Genomic DNA, 17,353 nt, shown 5'->3' with positions numbered 1-17,353 from the left:
GTTTCTTGTCCCCTCAAAGGCAAGTTTCGGTTTGCCAGTGGAGTCATCCTACTCTGTTCTTCTGTCCCCTTGGCCAGGGTGAGTCAGGGCCACCAGGGGAATCTCCCTGGGCACTTAACCACCTTATTTTTAGTAAGATCAGCCACCAACATTTAAAATACAGCTGTGCCACATGCCACCAACCATACTTTGCTTTTCATGTACAACATTGTGGGATTTGAACCTGTGCTTGGCTCTGTGGAATCCAGTACGTGCCCCATCAGAGCCTGCTCCTCACAGGAGGCCTCTCCCCAGCTTTCCCTCTACCAAGAGCCAGCCACCTCTGTCCCTGGCTCTTTGCTATTAACCCAGTTTCCAGTACTCACTTTTTGTTGTTGTTTTGTTTGCCCTGCTGACAACTTTATAGTCTTCAAAAAGGAGAGATTTCACCCTTTCTCCAGACATGATTTCTCTCAAAATACTAAGCACTAGTAAACATGGGGAGGGGGAATGCATGTATCACAGTTCTCAAGTGAAAGCCAGAGGACAACTTTTCCTGAGTAGGGCTCGGCAGCAAGCGCATCTACCCACTGAATGTTCCCAGCAGCTCCCAAAGCCCTAGCTACGACCCAAGGTAAGGCAGATTTCTGAAGGGCCCAATGAAACTCACCAGTATAAATCCAGACAACTCCAGACTCCACCAATGACCTTAAGCCTGATTTCTTTATCCACAAGGTGGACTCAAATGTTATCATGACTCCTCAGAGAACTCTGAGGGAAAGTATGTTATGTCAAAATCAGTCAGGTCCCCCTCAGGTTGGCCCCCACTGTGGGGAGAAGAAACAGGGAGCCCGAATTTTCCTCCCAGGATTCGGCCTTCCCTTTCCATTTAGCAATGAACTCACATGAAGGGAGCTTCAGGAGCTGGTACTCTGGCCAGCCGTGGCCCCACTCACTAGCAACAGAGCTTATGAGTCTTTCAGGACTCTCCAAACAAAACGACACCAGTCTCTTCTACCAGCCCATTCCCCAGGACCATCGTGGAACCCACAGCTCTCCAGATGAATATATCATAGGCTGCCCAAAAAAGATTTCGAAGGGTTTGGGACTGTGGATCAGTTGATCCAGTGTTCACTTAACATGCATCAAGCCCTGGGTTGGATTACCAGCATTACATAACACAGGCATAGTGGTGCACACCTATAATCCCAGTGCTCAAGAGGTAGAGGCGGGAGAATTGGAAACTCAAACATAGCAAGTTCAGGGCCAGCCTGGGATACATAAGATCCTGGCCAAAAAAAAAAAAAAAAAAAAAAAAAAGATAAAAGACATTTTAAAGCATCCACTCAGACGTCACATTCCTTCTTTGCCCACCCTAAGGGAAGAAAGACAAGAAAAACAGCACACTATCAGGCCAGCAGTGGCAGCACCCACCTGTAATCCCAGCACTCTAGGCATTGGTAGGAGGGTCAAGAATTCAAGGCCAACCTGATGTACACAGCAAGCTCCTGTCTTAGAAAACCAAGGGCTGGAGATATAGCTCAATAGCAGAATAGTTGCCTAGCATGCACAAAGTCCTAAATGGGGGGAGGGGGGAGAAGAGAAAAGAAGAGGAGGGGAAGAGGAGGAAAGCAGAGTAGAACATCCCCAGGACTACATTTCTGGCAGATGCTAAAACCAAAGTCTTAGTAAAGATCAGGGCAGCTGAGGAAGGGGTTCCCACTCTCCGTCTTAGGCACTGTTTCCCATAAGTTGGTGCCAGATAACCACACCGGGTCTCAGCAGCCCTGCATCAGAGCTGGCCACCTCAGTTCCCGGCTCCTCCCTTGGCAGAGGTCCAAGGCACCCCCAGGAGGGCTGGGGCCATACTCCCATCCCCACAGGGAGGGCTGGCAGCACAAGGTGCGTTTCCCAAGATCTTATACACCTCGGTGCAGAAATGAGTCAGCCAGGCAGCCTGGGGAGCTTCAACCTCCTTCGAACCCCACCAACACCTTCTGTGGGTTTACTCTGCCTCACATGTGCCAGCCAACCTGACAGTCAATACACCCCTTAGATGGGTTTATGCAATGCCACAGAACAGTGTCCAGGAAAGGGCTAAGGAGATGTGCGGCGGGGGGGGGGGGGGGGGGGGGGGGGACCCTCCCTGCCGCCATTGTATCCCAAGTACCATGTCCTGCCTTAAGCTACCACACAGGACAGTCTCTCTGCCTATATCCTCTTCCCAGTTGCAGAGGCATTCCTTGTTCCAGACGCCATTCACTCATGAACACTACTCCCTTCCCTGAAAGAGCCCCTTTCTACCACCCATCCCCAAACTAAGGGCAAAACCTCCACCTCTTCTCTCTCCCTGCTTCCCATTCTCTTTATTTCAAACCACTTCTCTCTCCCTGGCTTATTATCTGTCTCTTTCCACTACAGAGCCTTCTGCCTTCCCTGCCTGTCTTTCTCCAGTATCTAAGGGATGTTCAGCACACAGCAGATATTCAATAAATACTGAATGAACACACAGGTGAGAAATAAAAAGCAAACGCAAGAACGGTCTAACCAGGCCAAAGGAAATGTAATAGAGGGGGGTAAATGCACAAATAAATAGATCAGAAAACAAAGAAGAAAACTGGGAGTGGGTGCATGCTCCAAACTCCCAGAACTTAGGAGGTGGAGGCAGAAGGATTAACAGTTTAATGCCATCCTGGGCGATGGGAGATTTACACACCTCTGGGCCTGTGGAGAGCATACAACAGAGATAAACAGACAGAGACAGACACACTCCAGGCCATTTAACCTAAGAATTCCATTCCTGGGAATTATCCTAAGGAAATGAATTCAGAACAGGAACAAAAGAGACACCTGTTTAGGGATGATTCCAGTCACACTATTTAAATAGCAGGATTCTGGAAACAACTGAAATGTCCAAAAACAGTGGAAACACTCTGGCAGGTGACAGCACCGCTACTTCGAGAAGTATCACACAGCAATTAAAATGACAAAATCGGAACAAACATAGAAAGGTGGCGTGCTTTAAAATAATGCTAAGCAGAAGCCAGGCCTGGTGGCTTAGTCCTAAAATCCCAGCTTATCTAGAGACAGTGGCCCTAGGTTCAATCCCCAAGCCTGCAAGAGGATTTGTTAATGCTAAGCAAGAAAATGTGTGTGTGTGCATTAAATTTCTTCTTAAACACTGGTTTCCGTTCCATGAACCAACCCTCTGCATTGGGGTGAGTTCTCACAAATGTCCAAAATAGTATCTGTGTTCCCCTTATCTACCAGGGGAAAAAAAAAAAAAAAAAACTACACAGAGAGCTGAGCAACTTGCCTAAGGTCAGACCTAGCAAGAAGGAGTCAGGAAATGACTACGTCACATTGGCCCCAAAGCCCCATGCATAGTCTGTGTCTTCAGAGAGGCCCTTCCCATAAGGACATCCTACCTGTGCCTGAGAGGCTAAGCCCAGAAATGTCCACCAGCCAAAAAGGGTGCCACGGCACCTGGAACACCAAAGGATGCAACAGAACCTACAGGACCAAAAGCAAGCCGCTGCTGTTATCCAAAGACCCCAAAGAAAGGCAATGAGAAAGTAGTGAGCAAAACCAGGCTTCTGGGAAAACTTGGGTGGAGCCAAGGCACAGACCTACAGGGCCATCTAGGTATTATTAGATCTCTGCCAGTCTGGGCCAGCAGAGATGAGCAGAAGACAACATTCGCCACAATTGAGGCATTTAATACATGTATGTTAAAGCACCCTCATCCAGCTAAGGACAGGAAAGGAAAAGTAAGAAAATATGCCTGAGCCATGGAGAAGAGTGGATAGGCCATCCAGGTATATCACAGGTCACACTTAGTATGGTCACAGACTTCCAGCTAGGGCTTGGGGAAAGGGAGAGCCAGCTGTGAGAATAAACTAGTCCTCCATCAGTAGGAGAACCAGGCCAGAGAAGATAACCCTGCAGTACTGACAGAGCAGAGTAGGACAAGCTTGGGGATCGTGGGATGGAGAGCCCTCCTATTCTAGGGACACAGGCTTAGATCTGCCTGGAGGCGGAGAGCTGGGCAGCAATACCTCCCTAGGTCTCTCTTTCTCAGAGACCCATTGCCTAGCATTACCACTTCACAAGTGGGCTTCCTCAGAGAGGGAGCAAGGTTGATGACCAAGATTGGCCAAAGCAGCTTCCTGTAGAAGCTTCTTCTCTTGGAGAATCACTAAGGAGGAGGTGTGTGTATGGGCAGTGGGAGGGTGGGGTGTTCAACATACTCTTCTCTCTACTTTGCATGTCTGAATATTTCTGTAATGAAGTTTAAAAAAATATGGCTAAACACAGTGGTTTGCACCTGTAATCCCAGAGCTCAGGGGGCTGAAATAGAGGACTATCAAGTTCAGAGGCCAGCCTGAGCTACAGAGCAGAGGTCTTGTGTCAAACAAACAAACAAACAAACAAACAAGGGGTGGAGAGATGGCTCAGTGGTTTAAAAGCTTCTTCAGATATTCTTTCAAAGAGCACAGGACCAGTTCCCAGCTCCCATGGCAAGTGACTTACAAGTGCTGTAACTGTAGCTCCAGAGGGACCTGTTGCCTCTGGCCTCCACAGACACTTGCACATACCACACACAGGCACAGACACATAATTAAAAACAAAACTAAAATAAGAAACAAACACAAAAGCTGGGATGACAAGATAGCCCAGCAGGTAAAACATTTGCTGTACAAGCTTAAGGACCGGAGTTCAATCCCCAGAAACCATGTAAAGGAGAAAACCGATTCACTCTCACTGTGCGCGCGCGCGCACACACACACACACACACACACACACACACACACACACACACTATAATAAACACCTTTTTAAAAAATGAAAGTGCAGCCAGGTGTTGGTAGCTCACGCCTTTAATCCCAGCACTTGGGAGGCAGAGGCAGGAGGATCTCTGTGAGTTTGAGGCCAGCCTGGTCTATAGAGCAAGTTCCAGGACAGGCTCCAAAGCTACAGAGAAACCCTGTTTTGAGAGCCCCCCAAGAAAAAAAGAAAGAAAACCAAAAGTTCAAAGTCATCCTCAGCTACAAAGTAACTGAAGCTAACCTAAACTGAGGTTCTGAGGTCCCTTCAAGAAAGAAGGGAGGGAGGGAGGGAGTGAGGGGAAGAGGGAGGAAGGAAGGGAGGAACCCAGGCAGATCTCTCTGAGTTCAGGGCCAGTCTAGTCTACAAAGCAAGTTCCAGGATGGGACTACACAGCAAAACCCTATCTTGAAAATCAGGACCATCCAGGTTCAAGCAACAGCCCTGCACTTCCTTGGCTCTCCACCGCCTTATGCTCCAGTCAGCTGAGGCTCCTTGCACCTTGGCTCCTTTTCTGCAAGAGGATGATGGGAGGACCTGCCACGTGCACTGGTGTGAGGAAGTACATGCCAGAAAGTGCTCCTAGCAAGGAGGCCAGGGAGGTGAGCAGGCAGTAAAAGGTCAGCTACGATGACACATCCATGTTGTAGCAGGTATTGAGGGGCAGTTTAGAAACCGCATGTCCATTGAACTTGACTACCAGGGGAAGGTGACGCGGGGTGCCTCCTGTACTGTAATTCTGAAACCTCTGACAAAGGCTGGAGAGCCCCAACAGCCGCCCCAGCCAGCTTCTTCAGGCCTAGGGGACAGAAAGCTCCGCCTCTCTCACAAAAAAAGCCACCACCAGCAACAGGAAGCTGCTTCCTTTCCTCCCCTTCCAGCCAGCATTTCCTTTTTTGTTTCAAAAAGCATTCCTTGTCTGCAGCCCAGCCCTTCCCCTCCCCTCCAGCCCCAGGCTCAAATGCACCCACAGTCATCTCTGTATGTCTCCCACTTTGTTTTCTGTCTAACCAGGAATGGGGAGAGGGTGGGGGCAGGATGCCCAGGCAGACAGACAGACCTCTCTGGGCATCAGTGGTAGAAGGATTAAGTGCCAGAAGAACCCCTGCCACCAAATCTAAAGTACCACTTCTCCAGTGGCTGAGTTCACTGAGGCTTGGGCTCCCTGCCACCACCAAACCCTGCCTTGCACCTCAAATGGGACCTACAGTTTATAAAACACCTAGAATAAAACCAAAACTGGCTCAACAGTTTCTAGCCTACAGTTTCTAGTCTCTTTCCTAGCCCAAGGCTAAGACACTCCCTCAACTAGGTAGGGGAAACAAGAGCCCCTGAAGGAGTCCTTTGGGAACCCTCACAGAACTTCTCAGCACCTTTAAAACAAATCCTCAGCCTCTGAAGCCAGGGTGAAGGGGAACACATTAACAAAATCATTCTCTACTTAAAGCCCTCTTTCAATGGAGCACCGAAGCCTTTGGGGGCCCCAGACTTAGTTAGCTAAGACCCTGTCTATTGAGACAGAGAACACTCAGATCACTTTTTAAAATGGCCTATAGCTGGGGCTGGAGGGTAGCTCAGTGTTTAAGAGCACTAACTGCTCTTCTGGAGGCCTCTGATTCAGTTCCCAGCACCTACATACCAGCTCACACACCACCTGCAACTCCAGTTCCAGAGAACCCTATGCTGTGTTGTGGCCTCTACACACACAGGCATGCACACAGCACACACACATACATGTAAGCAAAACATTCACACACTGTGGTGGTTTGAATAAGAATTCCCCCAGAGACTTACATTATTTGAGGGTTTAGTCACTACAAAGGAGTGTCACTATTTGAAAAGGATTAGGAGGTGTGGCCTCGTTGGAGGAAGTGTGTCACTGGGGGTGGGGTTTGAAGTTTCAAAAGCCCACACCAGGTCCAAACATACACTCGCACACGCGTACACACACTGCCCCTCTCTCTCTCCTCTGGATCAGTATGTAGCTCTCAGCTACCTTTCCAGCACTATGCCTGCCACGCTTTCCTCCACAGTGATAATGGACTAACCTAAAACTGTAAGCAAGCCCCCAATTAAATGCTTTCTCTTCTGGTCATAGTATCTCTTCACAGCAACAGAATGGTGACTAAGACATACACATAAAATAAACCTTAAAAAAAATAAAATAAAATGAGCTCTAAGTTTTTTGTATTTTTAACAAAATTCTGTGTGTACTGGGCATGGTGGTATAGGCCCAAAATTGCAGCACAGAGGAGGCTGAGGTTCCAGAAGAATCATTGCAACCTAGAGAGCCACCTGGTCTTAGCAAGTTCCAGGCAATGAGGGCAAAACAGGGAGACTATTTAGACAGAGACTATCTTTTTTAAATGAAAAAAAAAAAAAAATCCTAAAGCTCAGTTTAATCAGCCAAGTTGGTTTCAAAGCCTTCAGATACTGTAAAAGACCTCACCACCCCATAGGCAGCTCACTTCACATCTGCAGAAAGCAAAACCCTCCTGATCAATAGCCTGCCAATACAAGCCTGCTGTTGGTGCTGTCTGTGTGGAAACTTATTTTTCCTAATCAGAGTGGTTAGTTCCTGTACTGCATATTTTATTCTCCATTTTCCCCCTTAAAATTGGAATTCACGTGTTAGCTAGTACATTCTCATGCCCAGGGCAGAAAAATAAAAGGGGGCGGTGAACATCATATGAGTAGAATGGCTTCAATGTGGCAATCTGCCCAATTAAAACGCTCTGCTGCCCACCAACACCGGAACGGAGAAAATGCAGACGTGTTCAAATGCGTAGCTTTGTCGGGTGGTGGTAGTCTAGATTGTGACTTCTTTTCAGTCCATAAGAATCCATGACACAGTTTTTTTTGTTTTTTTTTCATCTCAGCAGCTGGCACCAGAGTAAACCTCTGTATTTCCACCTGGGTTTTAGAATAGAAAAGGAGCCAAAGAGCACGTCAGAAACAGCTGTCCACACAGCACCAATTGCAGGCTTGGACTGGCAACATATTGATAGGGAGGGTTTTGCTTTCCACAGATGTGAGGTAAGCTGCCTACAAGGCTGTTGGGTCTTCTACCACATCTGGAAACAACAAGAAAAAAGAAAAAAAAAAAAAAAACTGCATCTCTTTCTTTCCTTCTTTTAAGTTTAAGGACAATTTTATGAGAATGTGAAAGAAAAAAAAAAGGCAGGCAAGCAAGCTATAGGTCATGGGAGCTGCTGGGAGGAGGGAGATGGAGAAGACAGAAAGAAGTATGCATTCAAGAGTGTAGTCAGGTTCAGCAATGGAGGTTGCTGAGCTCAGAGGAACTGGAGGGGGTGGGTGCTCTGGGGAGCAAGTGACAAACCCAGAGAGTGTGCAGGGAGGCAAGCTTAGGCCTCTGGCCAGTATCCAGGAAAAAAGATAAGGAAAAGTTATGTTATACTTCTCCAAGTAACTGAAAACTAATCAGGCCACATGACAGGGGCCTCACCATCCAACCCAAGGCTGGTCTGGAACTCACTCTACAGTCTGGAGTCCAAGTTGGCCTTGAACTTGAGATGCCCCACCCTCCCCAACACATCTCTGAATGCTGACGCTGAAATCGAGAGTGTTGTCAGGCCTGTGTCATAATTATCTCGACAGCAAAACCAACCAGGGGCAAGGTAAGATTGCAACATCTGCATGAAGGTTTCAAACCCCAGGCTCCACAGGAGGGAACCCTTGCAGAAGAGCTGTCAGAGAGCAAGGCTTGGAAGAACAGTCAGGGCCAAAGAAAGGCACTTCAGCTTAGTGTGGTGGCGCAAGAAAAAAAAGTCAACCATTCAGGCGGAGCCAGGCCCATACAGGACACTCCAGACAGCTCTCCAGAATCCCACCTAACCCTTGGGTCCCTCAGACAACAGTGAGCACAGAGGGCCCAGATATGCATCCTCTCACAGGAACTCAGCAGGGTAAGGTATGCATCTGCCCAGGCAGTCGGCCAAGTTCAAGGTGCTATCTTGTCTCGCACAAGGGAGAGGCTCTCAGCTCAGGGCTCTTCTGTTAACCACTGTTAATTCTCCCTAACAGGTACTCCACTTGGGCAAAGGTGCAAGTCTGCTGATCTGAGCTCCATCCTGGCACCGACTCCTACAAGTTGTCGCCTGACCTTCACTTGTGCACCTGCAGCACACACATCCACATACTTAATGAAACTTAATTTAAAAATCAAGGTGTTAAGAACATTTTCTGGCTGCTCTTCCAGAGGACCTGGGTTTGATTGCAGTATCTATGTGGTGTCTCACACATCTGCTAACTCCAGTTTAAAGGGATTCGACACTTTATTCTGGCCTGGGAGAGCACAGGGCACATTTTAATTCAATAAATTCTTACTTGCATGATGATATGTGAACATGCCAAAACAAAAGTAAGCATCGAAAATTGGGGTATGCTGACAATGGTGGCGCACACCTTTGATCCTGCACTCGGGAGGCAGAGGCAGGTGGATCTCTGTGAGTTCGAGGCGAGTCTGGTCTACAGAGTGAGTTCTAGGACAGCCAGAATTGTTACACAGAGAAACCCTTTTTCTCTCAAAAAAACAAAATTTAAAAAAAAAGAGGGAAGGAAGAAGACAATAAGAGAGAGAGGGAGGAAAGAAGGGAGGGAGGGAGGGAGAAAATAAAAAAAGAAAATTGGGATCTAGCTAAAGGAATGTATGGATAAGGTCACTGATGGTGACACTACAAATTCACATGCAAGCTCCACAAGCACACACATGTATCTTTTCATGCAAATGCACAGTAGAAAGCTAGGAAGAGTCAGAGGGGGAAAAAAAGAAGAGGAAGAAAAGGAAAAAGAAAAACGTTCCCGAGCTTGGCTCTGACAGGTGGCATAATGGACGATTTTTTTATTACCGAGAGTGTTTCCCTTTTTGCAGAGGGAACATGTATTAATGTATCTTAAGCACTGCAATTAAAAGTAGCAAGTAAGAGATATATTCCTTGTCTCAAGAATTGCTCAGAAGGAATAAAGCAGGAAGCTCTTATAAAAACAAACAAACAAACAACTGACATGGTTGGACATGGTGGTGTGCACCTCCTGTTCCAGCACTCAGGAGGCAGGGGCAGCAAGATCTCCAGGTTCGAGGCCAGCCTGTCTACATAACTAGTTCTAGGACAGCCAGAGCTGCCTAGAGAAACCCTGTCTCAAAAAACAACCCTCTGAGTAAGTTGATCTCTGAGCAGCTTCTCCTTTCTCAGAATGAAACCAGCAGGGCTGGGAACCTCACCCACTGCCTTGGAGATGTGCTGAGCTGAATGGGAGGAAGGCCTCCCTCCCAATGTTCAAACTCCAGGCTGAGCAGAGCAGTCTCAGCAATTCACTGGGCTGGGACAGAGCCAATCCTGGGCCAGTCCTTCATGACTGCCCAAAATCTCCCAACCCTCCCAACAGCGGTGTTTCAACCAGGCACCTGCAAAGGTTGCAACATGAGTTCTCAAGACTGGGGTGTGGTGGTACATGCCTGACATTTCAGCCCTGGGGATGCTGAGACAGATGGATTACTGCAAGTTCAATGCCAGTCAACTCAGATTCAACTATCTACAGGCTCTCTGGCTCTCCTAGCTCCCGCTGTCTCATCTTCAAACTGGGAATGAAATTTCTCAGGCAAATAATCAGTGTAAGAAAGCATCTGTTAAGGACCCGCTTGGAGGACGTCACAGAGTATGTCCAAGAATGTCCCTCACATATGTGGACCCTCTCTTTGTGGAGGTCACTCCCATGAATGCTGGTGCAACCACAGCCAGGAGGCGTTCCATCCCTACTCTAGGCAGCAACCCCAGCCTCCAGGTCCTGGTCTGTGACCCCAGCTCTCCTTGGCTTATGGCCTTCACAAATAGCATATCCTCCTTAGGCCTCCTCTGAAGGACATTTGGGAAGTGGATCCGTCCACAGTAAAAGTCACCAAGTGGAAGCAAACACGCTCTGAACTAAATGTAAAAATGGGATTAGATAGCCTGCCCTGCAAGGAGATTCAAACAACAACAACAACAAGAAACGGACAGCTTAGGGGGCTGGCAAAATGACTCAGGGGAGTAAAAGGGCTTTCGATCAAGCCTGATGACCTGAGTTCGATTCCCTGAACCCACATGGTAGCAGGAGAGAACTGACCTCCACAAGCGTGCTGTAAATAAATGTCATGAAGAGCTTTTAAAGCTCAGCTTAAGGACACAAGGTTTTGTTATTTTCCCACACTTTTGCAGACAGTCAGTGTCACCACAGGCCAGAACCTTTGTGCATGGTCCCTCCCTGGACCACAGCCAGCAGGCAGGCAGGGAAGCATCTGGTCTGGAATGCTGCTTCCCAGGACTATGAGCCAAACCAGGTGTCTGAGAGGAGAAACAGCCCTGCAGCTAGGAGGCGTTCCCTCTCTATCCCAGGCAGCAACCCCAGCCTCCAGGTCCTGGGTGAGGATGCCAAAGGGTCTCCCTGCCGCATCCCAGCCCTGCTTAGCTCACAGCCTTCACAAACAGCACCTCCTCCTTAGGCCTCTTCTGAGGGACAGTTGAAAAGTGGGTCTGTACAGGTTAAAAGTCACCAAAGTGAAAGTGGACTCCCAAAGAGACAGGCCCTCAGCTCCATGTCCCTTTGGTGATAACTGGAGTTCCTTCAGTCAAAAGGTTAAAATGGAAGCAGGAATGTCACTCTCTAGAAACTAGCTGGGTTAGGAAAAAAGGGAACCAGGTTCTAGTCACATCTTTCTGAGGGCACCTGACTTGGGAACAACCACCAAGACTCTGGCAATGTTTCCTATAGAACCAGTAAGTCAGACTGACCCATTCTACGGTATTCCTAACGCAGAGCCACTTGGAAAAGCTATCTGCCAGTCATTGTAGTGGAGTTCCTGCTGTTCACCTGTCTGGTTACCTCTTTAGATGAAACATGCCCCTCACATCCAAAGGCCCCACCTACCAGAGTCCAGGCAGCCTCCAGCTAGGATTGCCGTAAGCACATCTGCCATGATGGAGGGCCTGGTCAGTGAACATGTCCCTCCACTCCTGGTAGTTCCACTGGACACTTGCAGGGGCCTTGAGGAAGCCAGGTCCTAACACGGAAGAATCTGAACTCTGCCTAACCTGGTAGATGGGGGTCAGCCTCTCTGCCTTCCCAGGCACAGCAAAGCCTCCAGGGTACCTCTGCTCTGGGGCAATTGCTCAGAGAAGTGGCCAAAAGCAAAGACTGTACCCATGACTGTTTCTGATAGCCCTGCCCCAGAAAGGACTCATAAGCAAAGCCCTTGAGGGACCCTGCAACCAGGGCACGATACTGAGACCAAGACGGAGTTTGGTTCTGGGAGGCGCTAGTATGCTGGCAGAAAAAAAAAAAAAAAAAAAAAAAACCAGACTACAGAGCACCAACAAAGTGAGTGAGCATGAGACATGAGCAGCTGCATTGTACACCACTGTCTCTTCAGTGCAGAGATGGGGCCCACAGATGGGACCAGCAGGCCCAGCTGTAAAGGCCAGGTGTCCCTCCATGAGCACAGCTGGAGAGTGACAACCCCCCCCCTCCACCCCCCCACACACACTTCATATAGTAATCAGACCTCTTAGAGGGCCTGCCAGGGACAAGGCACCAGATGACACAGCCCTGCAACCTCATTCCAGAAACACTGAGTTCTGGTTGTGTCCCCTGCCCTTTCCATTTAGACAGGGGAAATGTGTGTGATGAAGCTGGTGGAGCTCCCGGAAATCCTAAGGGGTGGAGAAGAGGCCAGCGCACAGTTGGGCAGGTAGGGAGCGAACATTAAATCTTGGCTCCTTTTTCCTCCTTTTAAATGTACTATTGGCGATTTAAACACAGGGCCTTATATATACAAGGCAAGTGTTCCACCATGGAGCTATACTCCCCACCCCCTTTAATTCCCTTTTCAACCCAAGATGAACTGCTCCTCAGAGCAAAGCCATCAGCAGATAGCATATCATCATGACCTGGGATCTTCACAAGTCTGCCCCTGGTCAAGGGGCATCCCACAAGCTAACTCTCTCACCAAGAGTTTAGCTAAGAAGGGCCAAAGTGGGCTGGGCCTCTTGAGATTCTGCCAGAAGTCTGATATAGTTGTAAAGGACAAGCTTTCTAGAAAGACACCTATGATTCTAGCACTCTGGAGACAGAAACAGGACAATAGCTATGAGTTCAAAATCATATGCTGAGTTCAGCCAGGGCTATATAAGACCTATCTCAAAGTATATATACCTTTAGACACACACACACACACACACACACACACACACAGAGAGAGAGAGAGAGAGAGAGAGAGAGAGAGAGAGAGAGAAATCTGGGCCTGGACAGGTGGCTCAGCAAGAATTTACTGTTCTTGCACAGTATTCATTTCTCAGCACCCATGTGGCAGCTAACCTGCAACTCCAGTTCCAGGGCATCTGATGCCCTCTTCTGGCATCCTCAGGCTCCTGCACACATGTGATACACATAAAGTCACACACAAACACATTTTCAAAAAATTAGAAATTCAAGAGGGCATTGAGACTATTCCAAGTTATTTGCCTTTCTACATGCTGCTGAGGGGAGCTGCCCTGATCCAGCCTTCTGGGATTGCTTCCTGCCCTGTGTCATCACCTGTGGAAATTCAGTTCTAAGTACTTCTTGTTCTAAGGTACCCTGTGCACGAATGTCAACAGGCCCCAACGAGGGAAAGTTTATAGGCAGGCTTTTGGTAGCAGGGCAGACACAGACTCCATTTGAAGGCACTCCATCCCCACTTTACAGATGGGAAGTTTGAGAGTCGAAGTTATCAGGCTTCTAGACTGAAACAGGACCAATTACAAGGTTGTGTGGGCCTTCTGTTCCCTAGCACTCCTGTGGTCAAGATGCTCACAATAATAAAGGCATCTCCTACACAATCTGTCCAGTACACCTGGTTTTTAGTATTGTTCTTAAACAGGGACATCTATATAGAATAGCATACATAAATGTTTAACTCAACCCAACTGAGCTCGCATGCACACACACATAAGCACACACACACAAGCATGCATACACACACTGGAGCACAGACACAGACACAGACACAGACACACACACACACACACACACACACACACACACACACACACAGTCTAAACCACAGAATGCAAAGCTTTTTAGAAACAGCCTGAAGGGAACCACTCCAACCTTATCCAAGCAGATGGGGAAGCTGAGGCCCCAGGGATGAAGTGATTCACCCAAACTAGCTGGTAACAGCCCTGGGGACCCAGCTGCAAGGTCAAAATTCCCATGAAATGCCACCCAGAGTCATGTCTTTTCAGGGACCAGAAGGGCCTTCAAATATACTACAAAGAACAGGACATGTGTCCAGCTCATACTGCAAATGACCCTTGAGCCTTTGAATGCCAACAGGGATGACTTCACAATGCACACAGTAGGGAGGCTGCTGCCTAACCAGCTCAGGGGCCTGAACGACTAGAGACTCTGAGGTATCCTAACGCCACAACTTTGTCAAAATGTAACATTAGAAGACAAAGAGAATTTGCAAAGAATACAGAGTAAGCCATCCTACACACACCCTGGGATCCAGGAGCCCCTCAAAGAAACATGAGGAGGACCAACAGAGGCTAACACAGAGAACTTACTCTCCACTCAGCAACACAGCAGTTCAAGAGACATATACTGCTGGACAACGACCCCGGAACTAAGACACACAGGCTTCCTATTGTATCAGCTTAAAAACTGAACTATGCAGGGCACACACACTCAGCTGTGTTCAAGAAATCCACATGCAGAAAAGCCTGGTGCAGAGCTTTGTTGGTTTGTTTTTTAAGCAAAGCCCTGGTCAGTCCTGCTATAGCAACTGTAACAAAAAACAACAATAATAGCCAGCACTCGATGGAGTCTCCCAGTGTCCCTGGCTTTGTGGCTTTTCTGAAAATACAGCTAAGGGAGTCACCCTGAGCATTTTGGATCAAACAAGGACTCAGGCTTGTGGTGTGAGAGGAGGGAGGACTGGTCTTGTAATAATTACAGCAATCACTGGTTGGCTCTATGACATCTGGCAGAAGCAATTAGCAATGGTGTGTGTGTGTGTGTGTGTGTGTGTGTGTGTGTGTGTGTGTGTAAAAATACATATCTACTAAAACAGACATCCTCAGACCTACAGAAGCACAGATACGGTAATGCCAGTTAAGAAAAGGTCCTTCTTCAGGACAGACCTATTAACTGACCCCTGCACTTTCAAAGGCCTCCCAGTCCCTGGAAGAAAGCTTGGAAGGTACTAGTTTTTCCTCCAATGTGTAAGTGGTGGGAGAGCTAGCTCTCCCTTCTGAAATCCCAACCACCTTGCTGGCTGGTTCTTCCAAATCCTCTTAATGCTCCACTCCCCAGCTACAATTTGAGAGAAGACAACACACACATCTTATTTTTCATAGCACTCCAGGTCATCACTGTCAGCAACCCCCTCAAGTAGTGTGTTCTTACCAAAGGTTCCCTTTCCCACTATAATCTTTCCTAGGCCAAAGCCCAATGTTTCGGATGGAAGGGGTAATCAATGGGTAATTTCATTTTAAGCAATGAACCGCTGTGACATCGGGAAAGAAAAGCACCCCAACGCTTGAAGAGCAAAAATGCTGTTTCAGCAGACACTTTTTGAAAAGCGGCAGACAAGACCTGATGGAAAGGAAAAAAGGAAAAAGGAAAGGAAAGGAAAAAGGAAAGGAAAGGAAAGGAAAGGAAAGGAAAGGAAAGGAAAGGAAAGGAAAGGAAAGGAAAGGAAAGGGCAACAGGACAAGGAGAGTGGGTAGTGAAGGAAAGTCAGTGCCACCGGCCGACGCTCACACTTCTGGGGACGTCCCCCCATCGCCCAAGCCCACGCTACCGGGCTTAAGCACACCGAGAAAAGTCCAGCGCGTGAATCAGTGGGACAATGACTACTATGGGCACTGGAAATGGGGTGAGGGTGGAGAGGGTTTGCAATGGGATGCTACGCTAGTCCTCGAGCTTCGATCCAACCCCCCACTAACACCCCTTCCCCAAGTCCTTCCAAGGCGAGAGCTGGTCGTAGGTCCTCATGCCACCGCATCAGCGAGCTCAGGCAAGGGAGGAAGACCCAGCTGCAGGATGCAACTCGGGAAGGAAAGCAGCGGGGCGGCTCCCGGGGCACAGAGGGGTCGGGACCACGGGCGCCGCGGCCCCTTACCTCCAGGGTCCGGATCTCCTGCTGCGTGAGGTCGTTGGACACAGAGCACTTGGTGCGCAGCCCGCGCAGACTGCTGATGGAGATATCGATGAGCTTCTGTAGCTGGCCGCACTGCTGCAGTGCCCGGCTGGCCGCGGCCCCTGCGCCCCCGTCCGCGGCCGCCGCGGCGCCCCCACCGCCGCCCTCCTTCTTCTCGCCCATAGCCGCCGCGCGCAACGCCGCTCTATCCATGCCTCGGCATCGGGGCCGCTGGGGCCAAGGCGAGGAGCCCGGGGGCACGGGCGCCTCGGCAGAGAAGCCTCGAGCCGGGAGGGCTGCACTAGGAGCGCCCCCTCGGCGCTGCCAGAACCTGAAGTCTTGAAAGCCAGCCGCCCAACCCGCTCCTCCCGCCGCCCAGACGCGGCGGCAAAGTGAAAGCCTCCGCGACCCGACGGCTGCGGTTGCTGGAGCCTTTAAGCGGCCGCGGGGGCCGGATCGAGACCGCGGAGCATGCTGGGACTCGTAGTCCGCGCCGCGCCATCTGCCTCTTGGCCCGCGCCCTCGGGGGCCCCGCCCGCCTGACGCTTAAGAGAGGCTGCTCTGCGCCTGCTCCAATTCCTGTGCATCGTGGTCTTTGGAACCTGGTTCTCCATCCTCCTCAATTCCTTTAACCCCACCTCTCCCTACCACCCACTTCTCACATACACAACTGCACACACATTAGTAGCTTCCCACGACCAGTGAATGGGGTGGGGCAGGTTGATGGCTTACACCCAGAAGAGCCCTGTAATGTGGGATATTGAGGATCCCAAATTTTTGCATGAGCTTAGGGGCCTCTATATATGGGAATATACTAAGGATGTAGCTCAGCGGCAAGCATAAGGCCCTAGGTTTGATTCCACAGCACTATCGCAAGAAAAGAAAAAAACCTCTCCTCTCGCCCCCACTCTCCCCCCCCCCCCCCCCGCACACCCTCAACTAGTTCTCACAACACTTGACCCTGAGTTGTGTTTGTGTTCTCGTAGACTTTGACCCTGAATGGTCTATAACAAAGTTAATGGACAGGCAAGGAGAAAGGACTTTTTCTGTGTCTTATTTACTCAACAAAGTAAGTTTAGCATCTCATACCCTGCAGATGACACGTGGACAGCACATTAATTTGTTAGACACTCATGAGCGTTTCCGAGCAGATAGAACCTGAGTTCAGATTTGATTTCCACCACTCCACTGCCAGCTATGTGAACTTGAGCAAATGGCTTTCCTCTGGCTTACCCTTTCACATTAGATGGGGTCGTAGCCAACTGACCCAAGTTTCTAAAAAAAAAAAAAAAAAAAAAAAAAAAGGAGGTTATGTTTGCACAGCACTCAGATTAATTACTGCCATGCCACGTGTGGTTGCGTACAAAC

At 49.0% G+C, this 17,353-nt stretch overlaps 1 protein-coding gene across 1 annotated transcript in view; it reads right to left on the bottom strand.

Moving 5' to 3' along the window:
* Ksr1 (kinase suppressor of ras 1) overlaps positions 1-16,422 on the bottom strand; it is a 125,908-nt gene extending 109,486 nt beyond the window's left edge. Inside the window, exon 1 of the mRNA XM_051179839.1 lies at positions 15,968-16,422. Within this exon, the coding sequence (XP_051035796.1) occupies positions 15,968-16,198 (231 nt within the window). The 5' untranslated portion in view covers positions 16,199-16,422. The remainder of the gene's footprint in view (positions 1-15,967) is intronic.
* Between the last annotated feature and the right edge of the window lie 931 nt (positions 16,423-17,353).

This window comes from Phodopus roborovskii, unplaced genomic scaffold (genome assembly GCF_943737965.1).
Source record: "Phodopus roborovskii unplaced genomic scaffold, PHOROB, whole genome shotgun sequence".
Lineage (NCBI taxonomy): Eukaryota > Metazoa > Chordata > Mammalia > Rodentia > Cricetidae > Phodopus > Phodopus roborovskii.
Note: the sequence above shows the minus strand (reverse complement) of the source record. Positions and strands in the feature narration are given on the sequence as shown.